The sequence below is a fragment of the Mytilus trossulus genome, chromosome 7, assembly GCF_036588685.1.
Source record: "Mytilus trossulus isolate FHL-02 chromosome 7, PNRI_Mtr1.1.1.hap1, whole genome shotgun sequence".
Lineage (NCBI taxonomy): Eukaryota > Metazoa > Mollusca > Bivalvia > Mytilida > Mytilidae > Mytilus > Mytilus trossulus.
Window position 1 is genome coordinate 16,290,839 of NC_086379.1, and position 25,912 is coordinate 16,316,750.

Consider the following 25,912-nt stretch of genomic DNA (forward strand, 5'->3'; position numbering starts at 1 on the left):
TACTGAAGCTTTGGAGTATTGTTCAATCACGAGGCACAACAAAAAGAAATCATATGTTCAACGATTTTACATTCATTCATAAATAAGAAACAACATATGCAAGAAAGGGCAAGAACATTTTTTGTTGACAACACGTACACACAGTTCACACACACACATACACACACCTGGTAGATAAAGAGCAGTCTCCGTATGCTTTTCAATGCGGCTATGTAGGACGAAAAATGAATGCGTTTCAACTGTTCATATTTGTTTAAAAAAAATAATCTTTTGATATAATGTGTGAAATTGTAAAAATGGATGATAAATGAAATTATCCCGATTTCGAATAATTGTTTTTAGTTGCTTAATATTCATTTAGATCTCTAAATATATTTGGTTGATTGTGTCCTAATAGTTGAATTTGAATATAATAATATGTAATATAACAAAATCGGGATAAATTCGTTACACAGTGTACAAGTGTCCAAATACGGAATGTATCGGGTCACCCGATATGAATTTTATTGACCCGATACATTCTCGTATCAGGACAATTGCACACTGTGTTATTAATCATATTTAGTAAAATACATAAACAGAAATACTGAACTCCAGGGTAAATTAGAAAAGTAAATTGGAAAAGTCCATAAAACTCACAACATTAAATGTTCTGACTTTATCGACCAAAATAACTATCTTTTTATCTGTATCTGGTGGTTTATTGTACAAACAAAAAATACATTAATTTTGAATCCATATAAACCGGTGTAATATTTCCTTGTTACAATAACGAAATCATTCAATTAAAATATTTTGCCTTAAAAAGGAAAATGAAACAGTGAGCAATATCAACAAAAGATAACTTTGTTGATTTGCATGATTTAATACTTTCTGCAGAAAATATTTGTATACTTAAAATTGATAGTTATAATGCCCAGTGAAAACACTATTTTGTAACAATATTTCACAGTCTACTAAATTTCTTTTAACAAAACGGATGTACCGGTGAGTATCAGAGAGTGACACTCATACCTTCACTTTAAAAATGTTGCTTATATGACTTTTGTTTTCTCTTTCCGTATTGTCGTTATTTTTGAGTACATAATTTATAAACAATAATGCACACGGTCCGTATATAGCTGCACAATAATGTCACGAGGCGTCGAACCAGACAATAAATGATCACATCTTTGTCATACCAGGTCCAGACCATGATTTACTATGTATCAAGTGATGTTCGGATGAATTTGTGGTTGGTTCGTTTGCAGCATTATCCTGGAAGAAAAGAAATTAATTCATTAAAATAAAAATCAATGAAAATAATTGCATCATAGATACCAGGATTTTTGTATTTGCACTAGACGCGCATTTCGTCTACAAAAGTCTCCACCAGTGACGCTCGAATAAAAAAATGGCAAAAAGGGGAAATACAGTATGAAGTTGAAGAACATCGAGGACCAAAAATTCCTTACAGGTTTTCTAGATATATACAGCTGATGTGACATAAGGAAAACGTCTTTTCCTATTATCAGGTAAAACAATTGCGGGAATATTTGCATACAAGTGCACCTAAAATGAATATTTTTCTCATACAAAATTAAGGGAAATGCATTAATAGCAAATATGTGTGTTAGAAACACAGAAAACTTATTTTAAGTGATAAACAAATTTTTGTAACACAACTCTCCGAAAATTATATTTCACTCAATTGGAGAAGAAAGGCGAACATAATTTGACAACGCCATTACTAAAAAAGAAAAGAAAAGGACAAACAGACAATTGATTGTACACATTAAAAAATAAAGACTGAGCAACACGAACCCCATCACACAATGGGGATGATGTCGGGTGATCCGGAAGAGAAAGAAGATCATGCGTTATATGTGAGAACCCTAGTATTGCGCATGTTACTACAAACCCGGTAAAATTTGCCATAATAGCGATATTAAATGTCCAACAAAAGTTCTGACGTCTGGACTGGAACTTCCCTTAGATACGAAACGTCGATCAGCAGTTTCATTTGAGTGGTTGTCAAACTAATCAACGATATTAGGCTGATGCTTTGGTACACCAGACTTCAGCACAAAACGAGTTATGGCAATCCATGGCTGGTGAGCAGGTTTAATCCACTATTTTCTACATTTGAAAATGCCTGTACCAAGTCAGGAATATGACAGTATTTTTGCGATTTTACTTTCTTTTTGACAATTAACGTTCGTAATTCGATATTAATCTAATTCGTATGAATTGCAAAAAGAAGTAGACAGAGTGACTGACCGAACAAACAGTTTAATTCATTTTTATATCTCATTTTTGTAGTTATTATCTCACCCCTCGATACCACTGACATAAATTCTTAAATTAATAGTTTCTTAGGCCGTGTTCACACCAAACGCCGTGTAGAGTAAACATGTTTACAATTAGTTTAGTGTAGTGTACACTGGTTTCACATTACATTTGTTCACATCTAAACACCTTGTTTAGCTACCTGTACATAAGATTTGTTCCCACTTGTAAACTATATGTCATTTAAATGTTCATTGCGTAAAACTGAATTCAAAATTTTTGGAAATTTTTTCTGGCGGTAAGGGAACAACCATTTGACTTCAAAAGGGGGTGGCGTGGGGGATGGGAATGGAAATATTCCGATCCCCAATTTGATAAAAAAAAAAAAATGGTCATACAGATGATAATTTTTTTTATTCTGAATCAAGAGTTTCCCCATACATTATAATGTTAAATATTGAAAAAAGTATTTGATCACCTGCATCGAAAAAAAGAAATAAAAACGTACGCGCGAAAAAAACTCTGACTCAGATAAAAAAAAATTAACCCTTTTTTTAAGTTAAATGGTTGCTACTTTATGAAAGACATTTTTATAATTTGCAGTAGTTTGAATATACTAGAGATGTCTCGATAACGCATTAGAAAACGTTAGCTGCAACAGCGTGCCTACAGCCGAAAAAAAAGGATTGAGATATTAGGGATCACTACATTTTTATCTTTTCTGTTCGATTCAAATGGTATTTCTTCTCCAAGGAGTATTCGTTAAAGGAATAGGGTAACGTTTTTTTAAATTTATTTTACGTGTTATTTAACGGAACTGAGATACTAGACAAACATATCATTTACCTCACACTTTCTTAGTCATGCATTTATGCGTGAATCGTTTTTTGAGTAAAGACCAGTGATGAATATTTCTGTGTACGTCAAGTCGATTCGGGAAGACCTTTTCAAATGAATCAGGCAGCAACTATTTACTTCATTTTTTGTAGAGGGGGGAGGGGGCGTGAGCTATTGATTTTTTTCAGGACAAATTTTGGTGACAAGTCGGAATCAATTTTAGCATTATATATAGTGGCAGCTGAGGGTGAAACAAACATTTTTTTTTCAGGGCCAAAAACTGGAAACATTTTTTGTTTCCAAAACAAAATCCATATCTCACCACCCCACCCCTTGCCTTTATGTTTTATACTCAACTATAATAGCCCCCCCCCCCCCCCAGAAAATCAATTGGTTGCTGCCTTATGGGTTCGGCAATGATGCTGCTTTGAGTCTTGATTAGGGGTAAATAAAGTACGTTAATTTTTTTTTTAACAAAAAAAAATCTGTAAAATTTAGGCAACTAATAATTAACAAAAATATCAATTTTACTCAAAAATAGTTTCCTCCTTAAATATATACACGATAAAACGAATGTCCTAAATGCCTAGTTTTGTGTACACTTAACCTACACAAGGCCTACATTGACTATCGACTGTGTGTAGGTAAAACATGATTTAAACTACATGTGAACATTGAGTTTATCAATGGGAACGCAATTGTGTTTAGTTTACATGTGAGTTACACTAACACAACACCGAATTTAGGTCAATGTGAACACGGCCTAACCTCTATATATATACATACATTATCCTCTTTGTATTGTTTTTTCATTGGGTAAATCGTGGTTAATAACAGAATTTTTATTGTGTATGCATAAATAATTGTTCACTTTATTTTAGAACCGGATTTAAAAGATTGACATATTGTGTAGACATCCGCCTATTGTTGGTTTATTTTAAATTGAGAATGGAAATGGGGAATATGTCAAAGAGACAACAACCCGACCGTAGAAAAAACTACAGCAGAAGCCAGGTCACCTACAGGTCTTCAATGTAGCGAGAAATTCCCGCACCCGGAGGCGTTCTTCAGCTGGCCCCTAAACAAATATATACTAGTTCAGTGATAATGAATGCCATACCAATTTCCAAATTGTACACAAGAAACTAAAATTAAAATAATACAAGACTAACAAAGGCCAGAGGCTCCTGACTTGGTACAGGCGCAAAAATGCGGCGGGGTTAAACATGTTTGTGAGATCTCAACCCTCCCCCTATACCTCTGGCCAATGTAGAAAAGTAAACGCATAACGATACGCGTATTAAAAAGTCCGAGTCTGATGTCAGAAGATGTAACCAAAGGAAATAAACAAAATGACAATAATACATAAATAACAACAGACTTCTAGCAGTTAACTGACATGCCAGCTCCATACATCTTTTTGGTATTTGTTTCGCTGTCTCTTTGATGTATACTAGTACCAAGTATCTGTTAATAATCACATCTGTTTCGTACCAGCCCAGACCAAGATTTACTATACATCAAGTGATGTTCTGAAGAATCCATAACTTATTAAATTACGAAATTGCATTTATTGCTTTTTATATCGATTTAATATTATAATGAATGTCTGTATTTGTTATGTGTTGGTAAATTTTTGTCAAGGACGTAGGCGAACACACTCGACGTTCGTCTCTCTAAAAATATATGATGCCTTATCCCTATATAAGACGTTTAAACGTTATAATAAGAAGAACAAAAAAAAACACGTTTAAACGTTTTGATAAGAAGAACAGAAGAAACAATACGGATGTCACTCATAAGCAAGAACTGTTTACCCTTTAGGGACACCGGAGTTCATCCTTGTGTTAGTAGAGGTAATGTTGCTCATTCTTTAGTTTTATGTGTGCTACTTAGTATACACTCTTTTTGTAGTTTTTTGTTTTACCAGGTTCTTGTCCACTTACGATTGTCCCATTGGTATGCTTAAATAAAGGCAACAGTAGTATACCGCTGTTCAAAACTCATAAATCCATGGACAAAAAACAAATCGGGGTAACAAACTAAAACCGAGGGAAACGCATTAAATATAAGAGGAGAACAACAACACAACACTAAAAGTAACATACACAGAAACGGACCAAGCATCAGACAAAATCCCACGAGAATAACAAATATAACATCAAAACCAAATACATGAATTTGGGATAGACAAGTACCGTGACACGTCTTATTGCAATGCGACCATTTTGAATACACAAAAATAGGAACAGTACGTCTTACTAAATGAACTTGACAGCTTATTTGGATACGATATTTTAGAACATTTTGTGTTATCGTTGTGCCATAATTGTATGCAAACTTGCCTCTATTTTTTTAGCTTCATTATTACTTCCCTCAATAGGATTGGTTGTACTGGATTGCATATGCAAGTCTTGTGTCGAGCAGGTACTATGCATTCTACCCTCAGCTTTGGGAGACTTTTTCTTCTGTTTCATAATTGTCGGTATTTTTAATCGTGACCAAAGGCTAGGTTTTTCTCCAGAAGAAGTTTTCTACATAAATTGAAATTTAAGCAATATAAGGATACATAAATCAGTAAGATAACAAACAAATAAAAATCATAAAGTTGTCGAGTTTTAAAGTTTATACTGATCGCACAATCGACAAACTTATACAAAGAGCGTAAAACTTAATGGAATGTTGTGTTGCTGCAAATTAATATGTTCAAAACATCCAGTAGTTTTATCAGAATGATTTTTTTTTATGCGATATGAATATGAACCCTTCTATATACCATACCGACACATGAATATGAACCCTTCTTTGTACCATACCGTCATATGAATATGCACCCTTCTTTGAACCATACCGACACATGAATATGAACCCTTCTTTATACCATACTGACACATGCATATGAATTCTTCTTTGTACCATACCGACACATGAATATGAGCCCTTCTTTATACCATACTGACACATGAATATGCACCCTTCTTAATACCATACCGACAAATGAATATGCACCCTTCTTTATACCATACCGACACTAGAACGACTATAGTCACATGAATATGAACCCTTCTTTATACCATACCGACAAATGAATATGAACCCTTCTTTATTCCATACCGACACATGAATATGAACCCTTCTTTGTACCATACCGACACTATAACGACTATAGTCGCATCTTTAACGTGATAGTTCACAAAGAAGCAATCCACAAACTGTAAAATAACAAAATTACTGAACTTTATAAAGAAAATTCAAAACAGAAAGTCCCTTTACAATCAAACGAGTGAAAAAAAAAAACCAAGTGTCATATTGTTGAGCTGGTACAGGCATTTCTTTATGTAGAAAATGGTGGATTAAACACGAAATGCGCATCTGGTGCAGGAAAATTGGTACCGTTAATTTTATTATAGCAAGCTAAACCTCTCACTCTACAGTCACACATGATTCTAATGAACAGGCTGTTATCTAACTCCCGAATTCCATGACTGTAGCAGAGATGAGTAAGTACCTGCTCTCAAATGTTTGGTTTCACAAACAACCATTTCGTCGGGACGAGCATTAAACGGTATCAAGAAATCACCAAGAAAGTACATAAATAAATAACACCTATGGGAATCAGTAAAACTAATTCTTTTAAGCACTTACCCTTTCTTTTCCGTTGTTTTCAATTTCTTCTTGAAATTCTGAAAGAATATAGAAATACTTTGCATAAACGTGGCTCTGAATGGGAGTGGTGTGCAAAATATAAGGCCCCCCCAAAAAATGGAACATTCAAACTCATTTGTCGAAAATAAACTGTCTTCTACTTGGCTAAAAAATATGAATAAAGAACATTTTCGTGTTAAACATGCATGAACGCAAGACAAACAGCAACCAATCTATCAGAGTAATATGATAATGCATACACTTCTAAAATTGTTGTAACAATTGACGCAAATCAAGCGGTGAGATTTATGCCGTTACGATTTTCGGAATTAATGAATGGAAATAATTGTGAAAGTTGTGTATTTTATAAGTGAAATACATTTGAATTAAACATTTCCTGTGGAACAAATAATGCACTACCGACTATACCATCAATACTTGGAATAATTCAATAGTATACTCTACTGACCTGGTATTGTTGGAAGTTTCTTATCATCGACAATACCGCTATCTTTATTCCTCTGTATATTTCCTAAAATAAATTTTTGAATTAAATATGTATTTGGCCAAACTGTTATCAATTTTTGGTCCTTTGCTATTTATCTTTGTACTTTATTCGAGTCGAGTGTCACTGATGAGTCTGGCGCAAATACAAAATTTCAATCCTGGTATCTTTGATGAGTTTATTTTGTCGATAAATGGACAAACGAATGGGAAAGCAATTGATCAGATATTTTGAGGACTGATACAGCACAAATTGATAATACTATTGCATAAATTGTGACTCGAAACATTTTAAACAAAAGTAACTGCAGGTTTACTCAATTATTTGCTACATAAGGAAATGTCTATACAAAGTCAGGAATATGACAGTTGTTTTCCATTCGTTTGATGTATTTAAAAGTTTTTGATTTTGCCATTTGATAAAGGACTTTTCGTTTTGAATTTTCCTTGTTATTTCGTATTTTTTCTATTTTACTTTTTGTGTACTGTTTTATGTCTGTTGGTGTGTTCTTTTTTTACACGATGTTGTAAGTTTGTTTTCTACTTCTCGTATGCATATGTACTAATTGTACATATACGTATATAATGTATTATTATGATGATAATGATAGTAAATTAATATACAAAAATTAAACAGTATATAATTATACCTATTTTCACTAACCTTTTAGTGTTTCTACTTTCATGAAACTTCTAATCATATGAGCGAATTCAGGAAATTCATTGGTCTGAGCTATTGCCTGAGGGGTCTTTTTGTCCATATTCATAGCAAAACAGGCATCTAAACTTTCCGGGAGCTTCAGAAGTTCTGAGCCCAATGTCTTCAAGTTGTACTCCGCAGCAAAATGCAAAAGTGTTGGACAATGGCTTAAATTACAATCTAGAAAACCAAAAATACATGCTAAGAAAGTTGACTGGTTGTAAATGTCATGGATTATAGTTATGAAAGGTACCAGGATTATCATTTAGTTCGCCAGAGGCGCGTTTCGTCTGCATAATCATCAGTGACGCTCATATCAAAATGTTTATATAGCCAAACAAGTACAAAGTTGAAGAGCATTGAGGATTCAAAATTCCAAAAAGTTGTGTCAAATACGGCTAAGGTAATGTATGCCTGAGATAAGAGAATCCTAAGTCTTTCGAAAAATTCAAAGTTTTGTATTTATGTAAATTATTCAACTATAGATGCTTTGTACATTTTTAACTATATCGAATGAAGGATCTCTTAAAGTATCTAACTGATTTTTACAAATTATTTCATTTATTTATTAACAAACTGTCTAGGGTTTGGATATCTTAGTTAGTGTGAATTTTCATCTTTACAATTCAATCGATTTTAGAGCTCATTTTCATTTTAAAACGTTGGGAAAGGTGAGTCAGTGGATTTGATTGCCGTTTGATATTGTGTAATTACAATAGATCACAAGCACATACAAAACAATAAAAATACGGTTGTTTAAAATAGCATTTTCTCTCTCAACAGTTTCATTACTGTGAACATGTTTCGTTATTTATTTTTGTTCTTAATACATATAGTTATTTAAAAACTAAGTAATGGCTCTTTATTTCGGTGATTAACAGTTTAATTTACGTCAAATTTTAATATGTTATAATATTGAATTGAAATTATATAATCAAACGAGATATTCGTTTACTGTTTGTCCATGTATCGAGGTTTCCCATCCGTCACACATCATGCATGTCTTTATAAATTGAATTGAAATGAATTCATGAACCCATGAGTTCCTATATAATTTATTTGACAGTAGTATTATATTAAATCTTAAAATGAAAAGACTTGATAAATTGTATACTATACAATGAACAGTATGCCTTTAATACAGTAATTTGGCTAAATAAAGTTAGTGGGTTACCATCATTGATCAGAGGTTTCCAATCATCTGAAGCTTCCTGGTCCTTTATCTGTTTATACTGAATGGTAACATGTTTATCTAAGAGTTCACTATGTGAATCTGTTTCTTCCATATGAGACAAACCCAGCATCTGACAAACCAATGGAATTGGATCATTTCCAAAACCTAACGTCTCTCTGATAATGTCTATTTTGGTCGGCACAGATTTAGAATAAAAAACATTGTCAGTTACTTCCACTAATTTTGGAATGCTGCCTGTTCCCATTAGGATATCATTATCTATGGCAACGAATTGGCAGTCTTCTTTAAATTCTGTGTTTTCTGAAAAGATAACACGCCATCCAGTTAAATAAAACGATAACGAGTTGATGAAAGTCATAAAAAAGGACTGATTTGATATAACCAAAAGAAAGTAAGATACGAGTTTACATAGTTAGCAGTACGAAAAATTCAGCCCAATCCTCATTAATCGTAATTTGTGTGGTATTATTTTCATTTCAGAGAACAGCTGATTGAACATAATAAACCTTTATAGTTAAAGTAAGTTTCTCTTATATTTGTTTCAAATTTATAAACGATTCTGCCAAATAAATTCAACAGTAGTACACCGATGTGCAATAGTAATAAAAAGATTAAGCGACAACAAATCTGGGTTACAAACTAAAACCGAGGTAAATAGTTATCCAAGGTACCAGGATTATAATCAAATACGTCAGACGCGCGTTTCGTCCTCATAAGACTTATCAGTGACGCTCAGATCAAAATAGTTATGAAGCCAAACAAGTACAAAGTTGAAGAGCATTTAGGAATTTGAATTCCAAAAAAGTGGTGCCAAATACGGTTAAGGTAATCTATTCCTAGGGTAAGAATATCCTTTGTTTTTCGACAAATTCAAATTTGTGACATAAAATTTACAAAAATGACAATATAATTGATATTCATGTCAACACCGAAGTGCTGGTGATACTTTTGGGGATGAAACGTCCACCAGCTGTGGCATCGACCCAATGATGAAAAACGCTAGTAAACATCAACTATAAGATGAAAATCACCGAAAAAACAGGAACGAAAACAAACGCCAACATAAATAGGATTAGTATTTTTAAAAATTAGCTGTCGCGAGAGGACTTATATTTCATTGCACCGATTTGGTGGTAAAATTTGTTTCTCTTTGCTATGTCTTAAATAATATGTGACGTCGTCAGGCATGCTCGACTGTTTCACCACACGTGACATCACACTACTCCATCCAGAGGAAACTAATTTGAAATTAGACATACATCTGAATTGCACTCATACCACATCTTCTTATCTCTAACTCTATGGTTAGAGAAACTATTAATATTTATGGAGTGCCTTACTTAGGACTGGTAAATGAAGGAGCTTTAGTTGAGTGACAACTCACTTTACCTCTTTTCCATCGCAAATAGATATTAGCAAATCGCACATAAAAGTACACACAATAAAATCCCGATGCGGGGGTTCTTATATATCATACGAATTTGTAATTATTTGCTTATAAAGTTTAATCCAATTTTTTAATGGTTTTCAAGATGGATATTTAAAAGAAGAAATAGCAAAACTACTAGCAATTGAAATAATACACACATTTTCAAAATGTTTTGTGAATACGATTTGCATCCAAAATTATGCCAATTATACATTTATAACAACATATACCCCCATATCTTACTACTATGCCATGGGGTTAAATACGTTGATCAACAATCAGCAGTTATAGTTTCTGATAAACAACCATTTCTTGAAAATCTGTGAGATAATAACTTCTAACCTGGAATTTGTATCTGGTATAATGCTTTGTCATCAAGCACTGCTTTTGTATTAACTAGATCGCCTGAATTGTTTAAGGTGATCTCTATCTCATTTGAACCTTTTCTATTGCTAAGAATGAATACCTCAACGACCTAGAAAAGAAAATGAAACGTTAGAGGTTCGTACTTAACACTTCCTATTAAACATGAAAAATACACGCAATATTAACAAAAGACTTTACCAAAAGGTTAAAACTAAGTACCTGTTTTTATATTTGTGTCTTCCTGACTTGCATTATATGGGACAAAACGTCAAGACCGATTTATATTACAAAGCTTCGTAACAATGTAAGTACTATAAAAAGTGCTCTAAAATTGTCCACACTTTCTAAAAAAACCCTTTCCAATTGATGAGTTATTTATCTTTTTCAGATTTGCGATTACAAATATATTTTTTTCAATAATGATAATAGTCTTCATAATAGACCTTTTCAATATCTCTCGATACCTACAGTTGAGAACGACTACGACAGGTAAAATGTGAAGGGTCGTCTCAAAAATTAAAACAGGGAGATCATTATTGATTTTATTGCTTTCATTGACAATGATACAACTTTCCTACAGAGTCTAAATGACATGGATTTTTTAATTTATCTAAGTCACATTTCATGTTTTAAGACGTTAAGCTTTTAGCTGTCCTGTTGAAATTTGGAAAAAGCACGTTTTATGTTAGTAAATATTTAATCAAACAATGTTTTATGTCTGTTGACAAGGGCAGCACATGTTTCCACAATGTCTGTCAGTTTTGGCCTTGGGTGCCTCCATAATGTCCTCAATACTTTTCAATTCACCAATTTGATGTTCCACTTCAGTTCTGTATTCACCAATCACTCGATTAAGTTTTCTGCATTTTTGCGCCTGTCCTCAGTCAGGAGCCTCTGGTCTTGAATGATTTTTAATTTTAGTTTCTTGTGTACAAATTGGAGTTCAGTATGTCGTTCATTATCACTGAACTAGTATATATATTTGTTAAGGGGCTAGCTGAAGGACACCCCCGGGTTGGGGAATTTCTCGCTGAATTGAAGACCAGTTGTTGACCTTTTGCTGTTGTCTGCTCTATGGTCGGGTTGTTGTCTCTTTGGCACATTTTTCTTTTTTATTCTATAACCAAAACTATATACCGGAATTGAACATAGAGAAAAAAAATATTGACCCGATGAAAACTAAACAAAATATAGAAATGGCAGAGTATAAAAAAATCAACAATTTTATCAACTTCTTGTAAAACCAAAAGGTCATTTTCAGGAACGGGGGAAGGACACTACGACGGAGGGACAAGGTATGTTGTTTTCTTGTCCAAAAAGAGTTTGAAATGTTTTTAACAAACTCTATAGTATAAACCAACAACTTAAAATATAAATTTAATATCATACGCAACTATGTAACAAAAAAAAATGCACTTCTTAAATGTTGTAACCTTGAAATGAGAAGTCAATTATATATATTTTTTAAAATTCATCAAGGAAAAACATCAACTCTCACAAGATATCTTGAAGCGGAGAAGTCCGTCGATGAAAAATAGATGTGATATTTTCCTTCCACTTTAACAATCATTATGTGATTTTCGCTCCAGAAATTGAATATGTACATCAACTAAGGTGAAGTTCGGTGAAAAAACACCAAGTTGGTCGTGTTCACAAGTGTGATACGGACGGACGGACGGTCTTGAAAGTAATTATTTTTTACAAATTTTGAAAAATTTCATAAAACCTATTACACCAACGATCATTACTAGCATGCGGCAAATATTTGGCGAAGACTCACATAATCATTAAATTGAAGGGATGCATACTGATTGCAGTATAATTTTTTTTATCATTCAACATGAAATTTCTTCTAAATACATACAAAATAAGAAGATTATATGATAGAGATATATATATATTTATTTATTTATTTTGTTAATATATATTCTGAAGCTATATATAGTTAACTCAGTATATAACCGCCAATCCAATATGTTACGCAACGAGAATCGGGATGTTTTTGTGTCTTTGAGACGACCCATCCATTTTACCTGTAAACTGTAGGTGTCATTAGTCGGTGTCGAGAGATATTGAAAAGGTTTAATACACAGTTTGATACAAAAGAGTTGAAATACGTTAAAAGGAATGAAAGGAGGTATACGCCAATAAGACCGACAGGAAATGAAATAAAAAAACAAAATTAAATCTAAATTAACTCATCATAGATACCAGGAAAGAACATTTGTATTTTCGTCAGCCGTGCGTTTCGTCTACAAAAGACTCATCAGTGACGCTCGAATAAAAGAAAATTATAAAAGCCAAATTAAATACGAAGTTGAAGAGCATTTAGAATTTCAAAAAAAGTCAGTATGTATACACAAGAGCGTTAAGAAGAGGTTCCTAGTAGCACGTGTCGCTCAACTGACAAATCTATCTTTGAGTTGTTTAACTTTAAGAGAAGATAGCGCCCGATAAGTTTAGTTTCGGACAACTTTGCTTCCCACATTTCCCTCAAGATTTAAAAGAATTCACCAAAATTTTTGAAATTAATCCGAATCGTACAATATATCATATGTGAACCATTCATATATCATTCCTGTTTATATAAAGCAAAGAAGGTGTGAAGTATGTAGGTATTGAGATAATAATCCACCAGAACAAGATGTTTGTGATTTTATTTCGGTTAGATTGGCCATTTATTTGCAAGAAAGCTTTTTTTATTGTCCATACAGTTTTAGTTGAATGTTGTTTGTTAACTTAACGACCGTGTAAGGGTCTACTCATCAGCAACAACTTTAAATAACAGAACGTTTCAACTTGAAGGTACAAAGAAGATGTTTGTAAATATGTCTAATATACTTTCTAGGTACAACTGGCTATATGAAAAGATGATGTGGTATGATTGCCAACGAGACAACTCTTCAACAGAAACCAAAAAGACGCTGACAATAATAGCTAGCTATAGTTCACCGTAAGGACCTTCAACAGAGAACAAAACCCATACAGCGAAGTCAGCTCCAATAGGCCCCTAAATAGCAAATGTAAAGCAGTTCGTATGAACAAAAAAATGAAATCTCAATATGTCCTATTGATGCAGCCATATGTCCTTCAGATCCTCATTAAATGAGAATCGTTTGTATAGATGTACTAATGTCGCCATGATTGCCACCAAATACATATTAAATAGAGGAACAAGCACCCATTTCCAAAACATTTTGTATTGTAGTTTCATAGTACTGTATATGTGAAATGTTGCAAATCAGGATCAACGATTGCTACTGGTGGACATGTATTTCCTCCGACAAGAAGCACACGTAGAGCATGGACAACTGATATTCCATACAATAATTATGTAAGATTAATAATTACAATTGGACAAACTGTTGAAGATAAGAAGAAAAATGAAAAGTTAACGACCAACGAAAGTCAAGTGATTACGTGAAGTCTAAATTATAAAATCTATCAGAAAAAAACTGCAAATAGTTATAATAGATAATGAACTAACACTTAAAGTGACAATAAAAGCTTGTAATTTTCTTTCTAAATGTGCAACTTTACATAAATGATGCAATAATACAGCTCATGTAATTGTTTTACAATTTGATCGATCGATGTCTCATTAGTGACGAATCAGTGACAGATTATCAAATAACAAGGGACTCAGTTTTGCGTTTATAGTATCAAAGAGGCAAAAGATCTCAGGGCAAAGTCGAAGGCACTAGAACATCCGTTACCATCGATTCATCAATAATGACATGCTCGAAAACAAATATCTGATGAGAAAGAAGTTTGTTTTCCACTTTTAATGATATCAATATATGCATGTTTTATGACACCTGTTATATAAACTATTTCAATGTTAGATATTAATGTCTTAATTACTTAAGCTTATTGTATTATCATATATCTCAAAACATGTAATATAGGCGCAAATGTTTAAACCGGATATAACAAAATGAAATCGAATCAAAATGAGCACGTGCACATGTTTACTACAAAACAAAGTATTCCTCAATAAAAAAGAAGAATGATAGTATAACAAAATGACATCGAATCAACATGAATATGAACATGTTTACCACAAAACAAATGAGCCTTTTTTAAATAAAAAGAAAAATGACAGTAAACATTTTTTTCTTTCAATTATCTGCTAGTTGTATATGTCTGTTTTATTTAATTTGTGATTTATCAAGAGAGGCGAAAGATACTAAAGGAAAATTAAAGCGTATTAGTCGAAAATAAATTGACAATGCCATGGCTAAAAAGAAAAAAAAATTGTTATCAAAGGTACCAGTATTATAATTTAGTACGGAATATACATGCACACACATGATATGATATGATTTGATTTGAATTATTTTATTTATGTCCAGATCGTGTTCTGGGGTTCTATTTAGCACGCATAACATTTTAATTTATAGAACAGTTTATCTGTTTGTACCTTTTTTTTTTTAGCATAACCTAAATAAGCCTGAAAGCAGCAGTAAATCAGCAGGTTTATTTATTCTTGGAAAAGCTTTACTAGGAAAAAATAAAACTTTGTTATGCAGAAGTATTATGATTTATTTCGAGGAATACTGTCATATCTTTAGATTACATAATTTTAATTTCCTCGTTCAGAGGTCCAATGTTTGATCGAATATATCAACATATTGTCTTGCTAAATATATAGTTATACTTTTTTCACTTAAATATTACCGTTAAAGGTATCCTAATTATTCATTTACACTCTGGTCAAATATTAAAAAAAAGTAAGATTTTGTTTACTTATTACAATTGAATGAATTCATACAGAGTCAGGAAGAATCAGGAATGCAAATGCGTTCTGTACACATCATTGATTGATATTTGTTAATGAATTGATGTAATATAAATCTTATTTATTTGGCCTTTAAAGCCTTTTTTGATTCGAGCGTTACTAATGAGTCTTTTGTAGCCGAAACGCGCGTCTTGCGTTAATATAAAATTTAAATCCTGGTATCTATCATGAGTTTATTTATCATTCGAATAAGATTTATACGTAATGTTTTGCTTTATTCACATTTATACGATGATCAAGGCATATTCCTGTTATCATTTTGGTGAAGAGCTTTAGTTATGTTGAATACATATTTGAATATATCTTTTATTGGTTTTTTTTGTGTGTGTCCCCAAATGTTATTCAGTTTACAAATATAACAGGTACTGTTTGTTGTAATTTTGTAAGAGCATTTAATAACAATGTTAACACTCGCTGCTATATTGTTATAAATTAAATTTATGAAAACGCACCCCAGAAAGTACAAACACTATTTGTACGGTGACATATCTTTGTTAATTTCAGTTTCATTTGGTTAATTGTGGAGATTTGTCTCATTGGCAATCATACCAAATCTTGTCAAATCCCTCACGAAATAGGCAAAATATACTAATTTTGAGATATCGAAACCTTTGTTATTATAATATACCGGTTTAGCAGCGGTTCAGCAGTTTGAATTAATCAGGGTACTGTAATTTTGCTAAAAGAGTTGCAATAAAATATTGTCTATCTGTGTATATAATTTTATCATATAATTAGGTAACACAAAACTTTAAAAGGTAGCAGATCATTTTCATTAGACCAAGAAAATGTCAAAATTTGCTAAGTTAGTTGCAATGAAATGTCAACGAAATTTTCATTAAATGAATGTTGAGTGTGTGCAGAACAAAATCATGCAGGTAATTAGCAATTCATTTTTTTATATTCGGAATAACGTTTTCAATGTTAAAAAAAAATTAATTTGGCATGAGGTATGAGCCTCTTTGAAATTGTTCATATCTCTTTATAAATTACAATACTAGATATTATGCACTTTTTGTATCAATTGTTGATATTTAAATTGATTTCGTGGAAAGTCTGCAAAAATGTCTATAGTAAATGTATACATTGTTGGACACCTAAAGTATTGGTTTACTATTACGCATTTAAAAAACATCCACGATTTATGATTATCCAACGTTGATAGTTGTATTACTATTATCCAATTACTATTTGTTACATTTACAAAGCATTGTTTTGATATTAACAATACTATTCAAATTGTACCATACATAGCAATGTGATAATTATTGTTTTTCAAGAAGAAATGTTTATAATGAATATTAAAAAAGTACCTTGTCGAATTCATCTGTTGTGGCAACTTGAAGCTTTGGTGAAGAGACAAATTCTGATGGTTCTGCGTGGCGTAGTTTTGCTTGTGACGGACGTGGTGGTGGTAAAAAATCATACGCAGGGGTACTTGATGACTTAATGGCCGCTTCCAACTTTAACTGAACACATTCTACAAGTTCGGATACGGATTCCTCAGTCTGTTTAGTCTCAAAGTATTCCCATTTGTTTATTGTATGGTAGTTATGTTTTGCAAATGAAAGTTTAAGCTCATCCTTGTCAACTCCTAGTAATACCATCACGGAACCATCCGCTTTTATTGCTGTAATATTGTCCGTTTCTAAAATATCTAAAATGGCCGGTGTTGCCAGAACAACATTTACAGCATAATTTGATTGTGTGTGATCAGTTTCCAAACCTTCTACACTTGATGAAATTCCAACCGCAGCCAGTTTCACTTGCAAGAAGTTTGCCCAGTCTTTTCCATCGGAGAACATACAAAATATTCCAACGTCTGAAAACTCCATGGCTGAATTGAAATACCTTTTCAAGTTTACGTTATGAAAATGAAAACACTTCACTATATGTTGCACATTTAAGAAGAAGAGAAATGTACTTTTAAGTGTTGTTTCTATCTATTCGCAAAACGGAGAAAATAAATGTTCCTACACGTGTCGGCTTTACCTATTCACGAAACACGGAAGTAATACCGTCTTCCCTGTTGAAATGGAGCATCATTCTCCAACTACGTGTAAAAGGGAAATATCACTTTGTTTTATGTCAGATATATATGTTACTATGATACCTGGTCAAAAGGTAACATTTGAATATATCTGATATATAAAACACATTTAAATGGACATTAAATCTTCTTACAACGTAAAATTTAGATGTAGAAGCATGTACGCTCTTATAAATAAGGAAATATTAACTAATCTTTTGACACTATTTCGTATCAAATCACCAGTATTAAAGTCACCTAACATTCCTTAAATTTTACAACAGGAAGTCATATATAAAATATGGTTTAAAATTACTGTAAATTTGAAAAACGTTAAAATAATTGATTTATAACATGGACACGATGAACCGTAACAAATGCGAATAAGTAAATAATATTTTAATAGATGTACTAAAAACTGTCTACAGTCTCGACCGCATGTCAAACTTTAAACTGGGCTGTTCGTTCCACACTATTAGCCACCACTGCATTCGGTTTATTTATACTATTCAGCATTCAGTCACAAGAGAAAGTTGATCTGTTACTGCGTAAAATTTCATTTCAAGGACATATGTCTGGCAAAACCGAAATTTCTTAATTTATATTCTTAATTAATAATTGCGGTTTTGTAGGAATCGAAAGTTGGCGTTTAGTAATTTCTAAATACCGTTTTTATATCATAAACGCATGTTACTCATAAATGTATTAAAGGGAAGTGTACTATATTTGTATGAAGGAAAAAGTTAACGTTATTAAAAAAGTTCTTCACTCGGAATATCAAGCAACATGAGCATTAAAGAATGTGTAACGATGGCCAAGTATTGCAATCAAATCATCAATGCAATCCAACATCATTTCGCTTGAAAATCTGTAATAAATCGGATGCATTTTCATAAGGCGGAAAAAACCCAGAAAAAATAGATTTGTGAAAGTGATTTTATTAATAAAAAATTGGATACACTATGGCAACGAAGTTATGCAGTACATACAAATTTATTTCTATAAATTCCCCTTTAAAGCATATCTTGCGTTGGTTATTGCCCTCAAACATTTTTTTCATTGACCACGTACAATTTTGGTCACGTAAAAGAGCTAAAAAGCAATCTTTGTGCTATGGTAAATTTTTGTAATATTGTCTTCCGTTTTTGCTAACGGGCTTTTTCAAGTGCCTTTTTCTTTTTCTTTATATAAATATATATTCATTAACTTTCATGGTCATACAAAGAGGAACAATACACAGCATTTATCAATGGAAGTTAACCTATACATATTATTTATATTGATTTAAGTGAGTGATCACTTAAGAGGAACTTGAAAGAATGGTTTTGTATTCTGTTTTATTTAATTGAACGCTATTTCTTTTTTACTAGACGATCTACCAAAAGAACATTAGACAAATATAATACTAATAGTCAAATAACTATATACAGAGAGAAAAAATAAACAACAGATATATATGGGAGTATTACTGCCATTGGGTGAATATTTAGACCGGTTTGTTTGCAATTTATAATGAAACCAGAACGTCAATGTTTAATTTTATTTTGATTTAAAAATATATTTAAGAAAACGTTCGTTATCTTTTCAAAAAACATACTAGATAATAAGACCACCAGCGTCATACTGAAACAAAGTGTCTTCATATTAAAGGATAACGGTATAATACGCGAAAGCTGCAAATTGAAATGGAATCTAGGATCTCCCATCGAAATACAAAATCAGTTGTTTACACCGACCTTTGTAAGGACAAGGATAACCATCGATAAATTAAACTTATCATAGAAACAAGGCTTACAGTTATGTACGCAAGATGTGTGTTTCGTCTACAAAAAAAATTATCAGTGCCGCTCGAATAAAACAAATTGAATTGCCAAAGTACGAAGTTGAAATGTTTCTCTGAATAAGAATAAAACATGCGTCCAGATACAGCGATATGTCTAATGTGAACAGTTTTTACATTTGAGAACAAAGGTGAAAATTCAGTTGGGCGTGCCTGTCTAGTATGATTTGACCCGATTTTTTTAAAATCATATCGGATTTGTCTATGTTCCCGCCGCTATGTTCTACACAGTTATAGATTACCTTAGTTGTATTTGACATAACTTTTATAAATTTTGGGTCTTCGTTAATTGTTTGGCCTTTTCAACCTTTTTATTATTCTAGCGTTACTGGTGAGTCTTTTATAGAAGAAACGCGCGTCTGACGCACACAATATCAATCCTTGAATCTTTGATGAGTTTATTTGTGTATAATTTCACGAATGAATAGAAGAACAATATTAAATGACATTAACACGTTTTAGTTCTAATCACTTACAAAAATAAGGAGGAATAAGTTTTGTAGATGATTTTTAAAATTATATCAATCAATAAAAAATTACGCAATGTCATGATTGGAAAGCTTTCAAATGATGTTTGCAAACCCAAATAATCACAATTATTATCAAACAGTCCGTTTCTAGGTATGTTACTGCTTGTTTCTCTCGGTTTTAGTTAGTATCTTGGATTTGATTTCGCTTAATCGATTGTGGGGTTCGTGTTGTTTATTCTTTAGTTTTCTATGTTGTGTCATGTGTACTATTGTTTTTCTGTTTGTCTTTTTCATTTTTAGCCATGGCGTTGTCAGTTTGTTTTGGATTTACGAGTTTGACTGTCCCTTTGGTATCTTTCGTCCCTCTTTTCTTTGACTATTGAGAACCGGTATACTTTTGTTGCCTTTATGTTTAAACACTACGACGTTTGCAGAATTTGCGTGCAAGCTACCACAAAACAATTTGGGAGCCATTGGAAAAAGTAGTACAGAACGATTTTGTATAGAGAAAAAGAAGTTCTGTCTCTTCTGTTCTGCTGATATAAAGAAAAACATTATGTTTGTTTACATTCTGTATGTCTTGTCTTTCATTTTCGCTAATGTGTATTGTCTTTATGCCTTTTTGTGTTTCTAGGATACATATGACGTGGCTCTGTACATAAACATCCCGTCATTATGTTATTGTGCTTTGTTGAATTTGGTATTCTTGTCTTCCATTTTTGCTAAATGCTCTGTTGCTTTTTGTGCTTCTTTGTTACATATTTGTTTGTTTTTATAGTGATTACAACACAATGTTGACTGCAGTACCCCGATTGTTGACATTTTGACCAATTATGTCTGTTTATTTTGTTCACACATTATTGTCAATATAATGAAATTTGATGCGACGGTCATACAAGTGAGAGATTTAGCTAGTAATAACCCAAAACATATAAATGAAACAAATATTAAAAAAAAAACTTTCAAGACTAACAATGGCTAGCGTATCCTAGCTTGTGAAAAAAATGCGACGGGTTTAAGCATGTTTTGTGAGTTCTCAATCCTCCCTCTATATCGCTAGCCAATGTAGAATAAATAAACACACAGAAATGTGTACAAAAAAACTCAGCTAGTCCTGTTTTAGAATAGGTGATGCCCGTGTCACACTGTCCCGATTTTTACGCCGATGGCAACACGATTATGGAAATTTTCAAAATCTAGACTGATCGTATCCAGATCGGGCTATTCGTAGTGCCATCTTTCACCATCGTATAACAATCGGCCACTTTTACTAGCCTTCGGGGACAAATTCGGGAAGGGTTATAAATTTTTAAACATGTTAAAAAATACCCGAAGGTGCGTCCGATGTTGAGGGTTCGTATTGAGTTCGTATCACCATCCTCACCATCGTAATGTCACCGGGAATGCATCTTTGAACATCGTATTGCATTCGTGTTTCCATCGTTTCCATCGGGCAGTTTTGAAATTACGATGTCTACACGAATGAATCACGAAACTACCCGAAAGTCTTACAATGGCAACACGACTTCTTGAAGACCTCGTAATCCCGTCGTGTTGCCATCGAATAAAAGTACGAAGGCAACAAGATGGAACTACGATGGCAATAAATCCAGCTAAATGTAAGTTAATTTTCGCGTTAAAATACATTTAAAGTGCCATGCGCGATATTCACTGGTCAGTCTTATACGACAGTTATTATTTTTATATCAAGTAACATAATGAAATTATTAACGCGCCTCGTACACCAACACTGCAGGTACACGTATATAGGGAAAGTTAACCGACTTTTTCTTCATTATTCTGATTTTTTATGTATCGCCTGAGTTTTTGTCACACGAAGGTTTACTCCATAACCATTTTGTATTCTATATGTCATATTTTGCCGCTTTTGTTGCTTTCCCCACATCCTTCCTTTTGTCTATATTATTATGATATTCTCCTGGAAAGAGCTCTTTTTGAAAAAAAGGGATCAACCTTACCTTACCTTTAAGATATAGATCAGTCAACATGGGCATAATTATCGGTGATTATTCAGACTAGTGCACACAATTTACAGTTCAAACAAGGCAATGCCGAGCGTGGCATCCCCTTGTATGTAACATATTGGGGACAAATATGGACACTTTATTTGTATATGACACATGCAGAACATGGTAAATTGAATATGCACTATTTTTTTTAGAAATCAACCAAAACAATGAGCAACCGTAAGCTGTACACGACGTCTTTTATACATTGTTTTACCATCGCGCCATCATCGTGTAGCCTTCGTGATCCATCTTGTAGGCTTTGGTTGGATATGAAGCTTAAATACCCGTCTTCGGTTAACCTTCGTATGTCCATCTTTTGATATCGTATATAATTTCGGCACCATCGTATAGACTTCGTTATTCATCGTACTTGCTACGGTCACTTTTTGGTATTTTAACGAGATCGAGACCAACTTCGTACGAACTTACAATTTTCGCATTCGGGTGTCCATCGTTTATAAAAATCGGGACAGTGTGACGCGGGCATAAGAGAAGAAACTAAGCGATTGCCGCATTGTAGGACTAATTTGTACATTGTAACTGTATAATCATGCAGTTCTTAAAACTGACTGTTCTCCCTATTGATGGTCCTCGCTACGTTATCAGAATTACATAAACAATATTTATATAATTTGTACTTGCGATGATGATAGTTCCTATTTAAAACGATATCACAAAAGGGATTGATATGGACAAGTAGTTTGATACCCTCTGAAATGTTATCTATAAATGTAAACATTAGAAACAGGAAGAACATTACACTAAATGAATATATATAAAAGCTTAATCATCTAAAAACTGAATCTGTATTGTCTTTCCTTTACCATTTTTGTTTTGCTCAATTATGTTTCAAGCTGATGTTGTATCAGAGAAATTGCCACAGCTTTGAGGTGGACCAAAGAAATGATTCTAAAGTGATTTTGTAGAAAATGTTTTTGTCGAGCTCGCAGCATTTATGCTTCGAATATTTTTTTTTCGAAAAATTAGAAGTCTTGTTAACAGTTTATTTGACATGACATTTTATTAAAAACTTTTCTTTTTTTATGACCAAATAAACAGACTTTTAGTTTATGAAACTTTTGCAGAAGCTATTTTCCTTAACTTGCTTGTAGGTGTACTTAGATTTTTTTGCAGTTAATATTTGCAGACAATTCGGGATTAAATGTGTTTGACATGGTTAATTTGGATTTACACTAAAATCATTAACATTTTTTATGTTTCGCACACTGGTCACGTGATTATGTCAAAGGTTAATCATAGTTTGGATCTACAAAATTTTGCTTACATGAAATATCAACGTATATGTCATTTCATTTTAAAGAAAGATTAACAGCTATGGGAGAGGGTCGAAATAGAAGACAAATGCTTCTAAAAGACAAGCTATAACTGTTACCAATTATATTGTATTCTCTAGATTTTATATTAACTTTATCACAAGTTAAATCTTTAAAAATTGCAGTAACTGAGCTAGCTTTCGATATATAACGACACTTTTTTTTTTAAAGATTTGTTAAACCAACATTTAAAAAAAAATTGGCGGTACATATTGATTCGTCCTTCGGCCATGAACATTGATAAATAAAAAGTTGAAACAATAAAACATTCCATAGACTCCTTTACGAAATCAAAAACTTTCTAAAATTGACGAATAGGTAAAATACCGAGTCTTGAAGCTATAATAAAATTGAGAATGGAAATGGGGAATGTGTCAAAGAGACAACAACCTGACCAAATAAAAAAACAACAGCAGAAGGTCAGCAACAGGTCTTCAATGTAGCGAGAAATTCCCGCACCCGGAGGCGTCCTTCAGCTGAATGTTTTATTGCTAACTCACTTGTATGACAGTCGCATTAAATTCCATTATATTAACGACGATATGTGAACAAAGCAAACAGATATAATAGGTAAAAATGTCAAAAATAGGGGTACAGCAGTCAACAGTGTGTATAAATCTTAGTCATTATATATAAAAAACAAACAAATATGTAACAAAGAATCATAAAAAGGGATAAAGACAAAGCACATTAATGACATGAAAGACACGCTGTTTCTTATAAGTATACAAAAATAGGCAGCAGGAGGTCACATTTGGTTCACATATGAATGCTTCACATATGGTCAAAACTATGTAATATCCTGCCGAATATTCTAACGTGTTCACATCGCAATATTCGAACAAAAAGAAAAAAGCAAGTTTCATACTACATCATATGAGAGAGCTACAAGATTTCTCAGGAATTTTCCGATCATTTGATCAAAGATTATTCATACGCTTAGAATGCGATAAGAGAACACTTGTACGATCTTAAAACGATTAGAGCATTAGGAGAAGTATAAGTATACTCTAACGAGTTGCCGGAACAACTAGAATTTTAAAGGTTGACAATCATTTAAAGATGAACTACTAGTAATTGATACACTCGTAGTGGAGTTAATCTGAAGATGACCTTACACACTTAGATGTTTCTATGATACGAACCTTTCGAAATTTTTTTATAAGGTTTTAATATTTGAATAAAAAAAGCTTCATGTATTTCAAAAGGTTATCTTATATAGATTTACTGGTATACAGAAATAAATATGACAATGATGCATACTGAAATAATTGATTGTTTTTAAGAACTTGCTTTTCTAAATTCATTTAGTTTGTCAATTCCATGTTAATTAGCGTAATAAATGAACGTTAACATAAAATAACATAGTCAATGTTTCTTCACGTCAAAGCTGTTTTGTAACTGATCTAATGTTTGATATTTTACAAACATATTTGAACAACACCACACACTTGTGTTACAGTCATTCAAAGTCCTTTCGGTATCTTTCATCAAATAACATATACAAACTGTATCCCGATTTTTTATTCCAAGGTTAAAATTGTATGTGACGTCCCTTTTTTTGCGTTAATGCATTCGTGTGACGCATAGTTCAAAATTGTTGTATGCTGTATTTGTGTACTGTCTTAAAATTATTTAAAGTGTTCGTTGTTATTTCGTGGTTTGCATGTTGACTTGTACTATTATATAACTTATTTGTGAAATTTTTCTGACCTGGGTGTTCTTGCATTAATTTGTGTTGTATTTCTGTCACGTAACGTTGTCATTTTAGCGGTATTTTTTTCAGCGTTGCAATATAAGCGGGGTGGGGATGAGGGCTAGCAAAAGAAACCAGGTTCGACCAACCATTTTTGTATGAATGTTACGTACATGTACCAAGTAAGGAATAGCAGTTGTTTGTAGTTTTTCAGTGTTTCTGTTGTTTTGGTTTTTTTCTTCCTCTTATTCTTGATGTGTGTCCCTCATTTTTGTTTGTGATCCGAATTTGTTTCAGTTGAAACGATTTATGAATATTAAACAGCGGTATACTAGCTATTGCATTTATCCATGATGTGATGAGTATCAATATACTGAAAGTAAATGCAATAAAGGACGACTACACGAGGTCAATATCAAAGTAACAACAATCAAAATGCACTAACCAAAACAAACTATTACTAACATCTTTATTTTCAATAAAAATAAGGTAAACATATTCATCACAGGACATTGTACTGTGCTTTGGCAATATATACATATTTACATCAATTTTGTATTATATAACATATATACATATATACATCAGTTTTGTATAAAATATATATACATATATACATCAATTTTGTATAATATAACATATATACATCAATTTTGTATAATATAACATATATACATTAATTTTGTATAATATAACATATATACATATTTACATCAATTTTGTTTAACATAACATATATACATAGTTACATCAATTTTGTATGATATA

At 32.4% G+C, this 25,912-nt stretch overlaps 1 protein-coding gene across 1 annotated transcript; it reads right to left on the reverse strand.

Moving 5' to 3' along the window:
* Positions 1–1,164: 1,164 nt before the first annotated feature.
* LOC134726204 (uncharacterized) lies at positions 1,165–18,041 on the reverse strand. Its single transcript, XM_063590604.1, has 8 exons — positions 17,059–18,041; positions 10,921–11,053; positions 9,129–9,449; positions 7,919–8,134; positions 7,220–7,282; positions 6,751–6,788; positions 5,451–5,639; positions 1,165–1,257 (listed from the first exon to the last, which is right to left on the reverse strand). The coding sequence occupies exons 1-8, from the start codon at positions 17,578–17,580 to the stop codon at positions 1,165–1,167; spliced, it is 1,575 nt and encodes a 524-aa protein (XP_063446674.1). The 5' UTR covers positions 17,581–18,041.
* Positions 18,042–25,912: the final 7,871 nt, after the last annotated feature.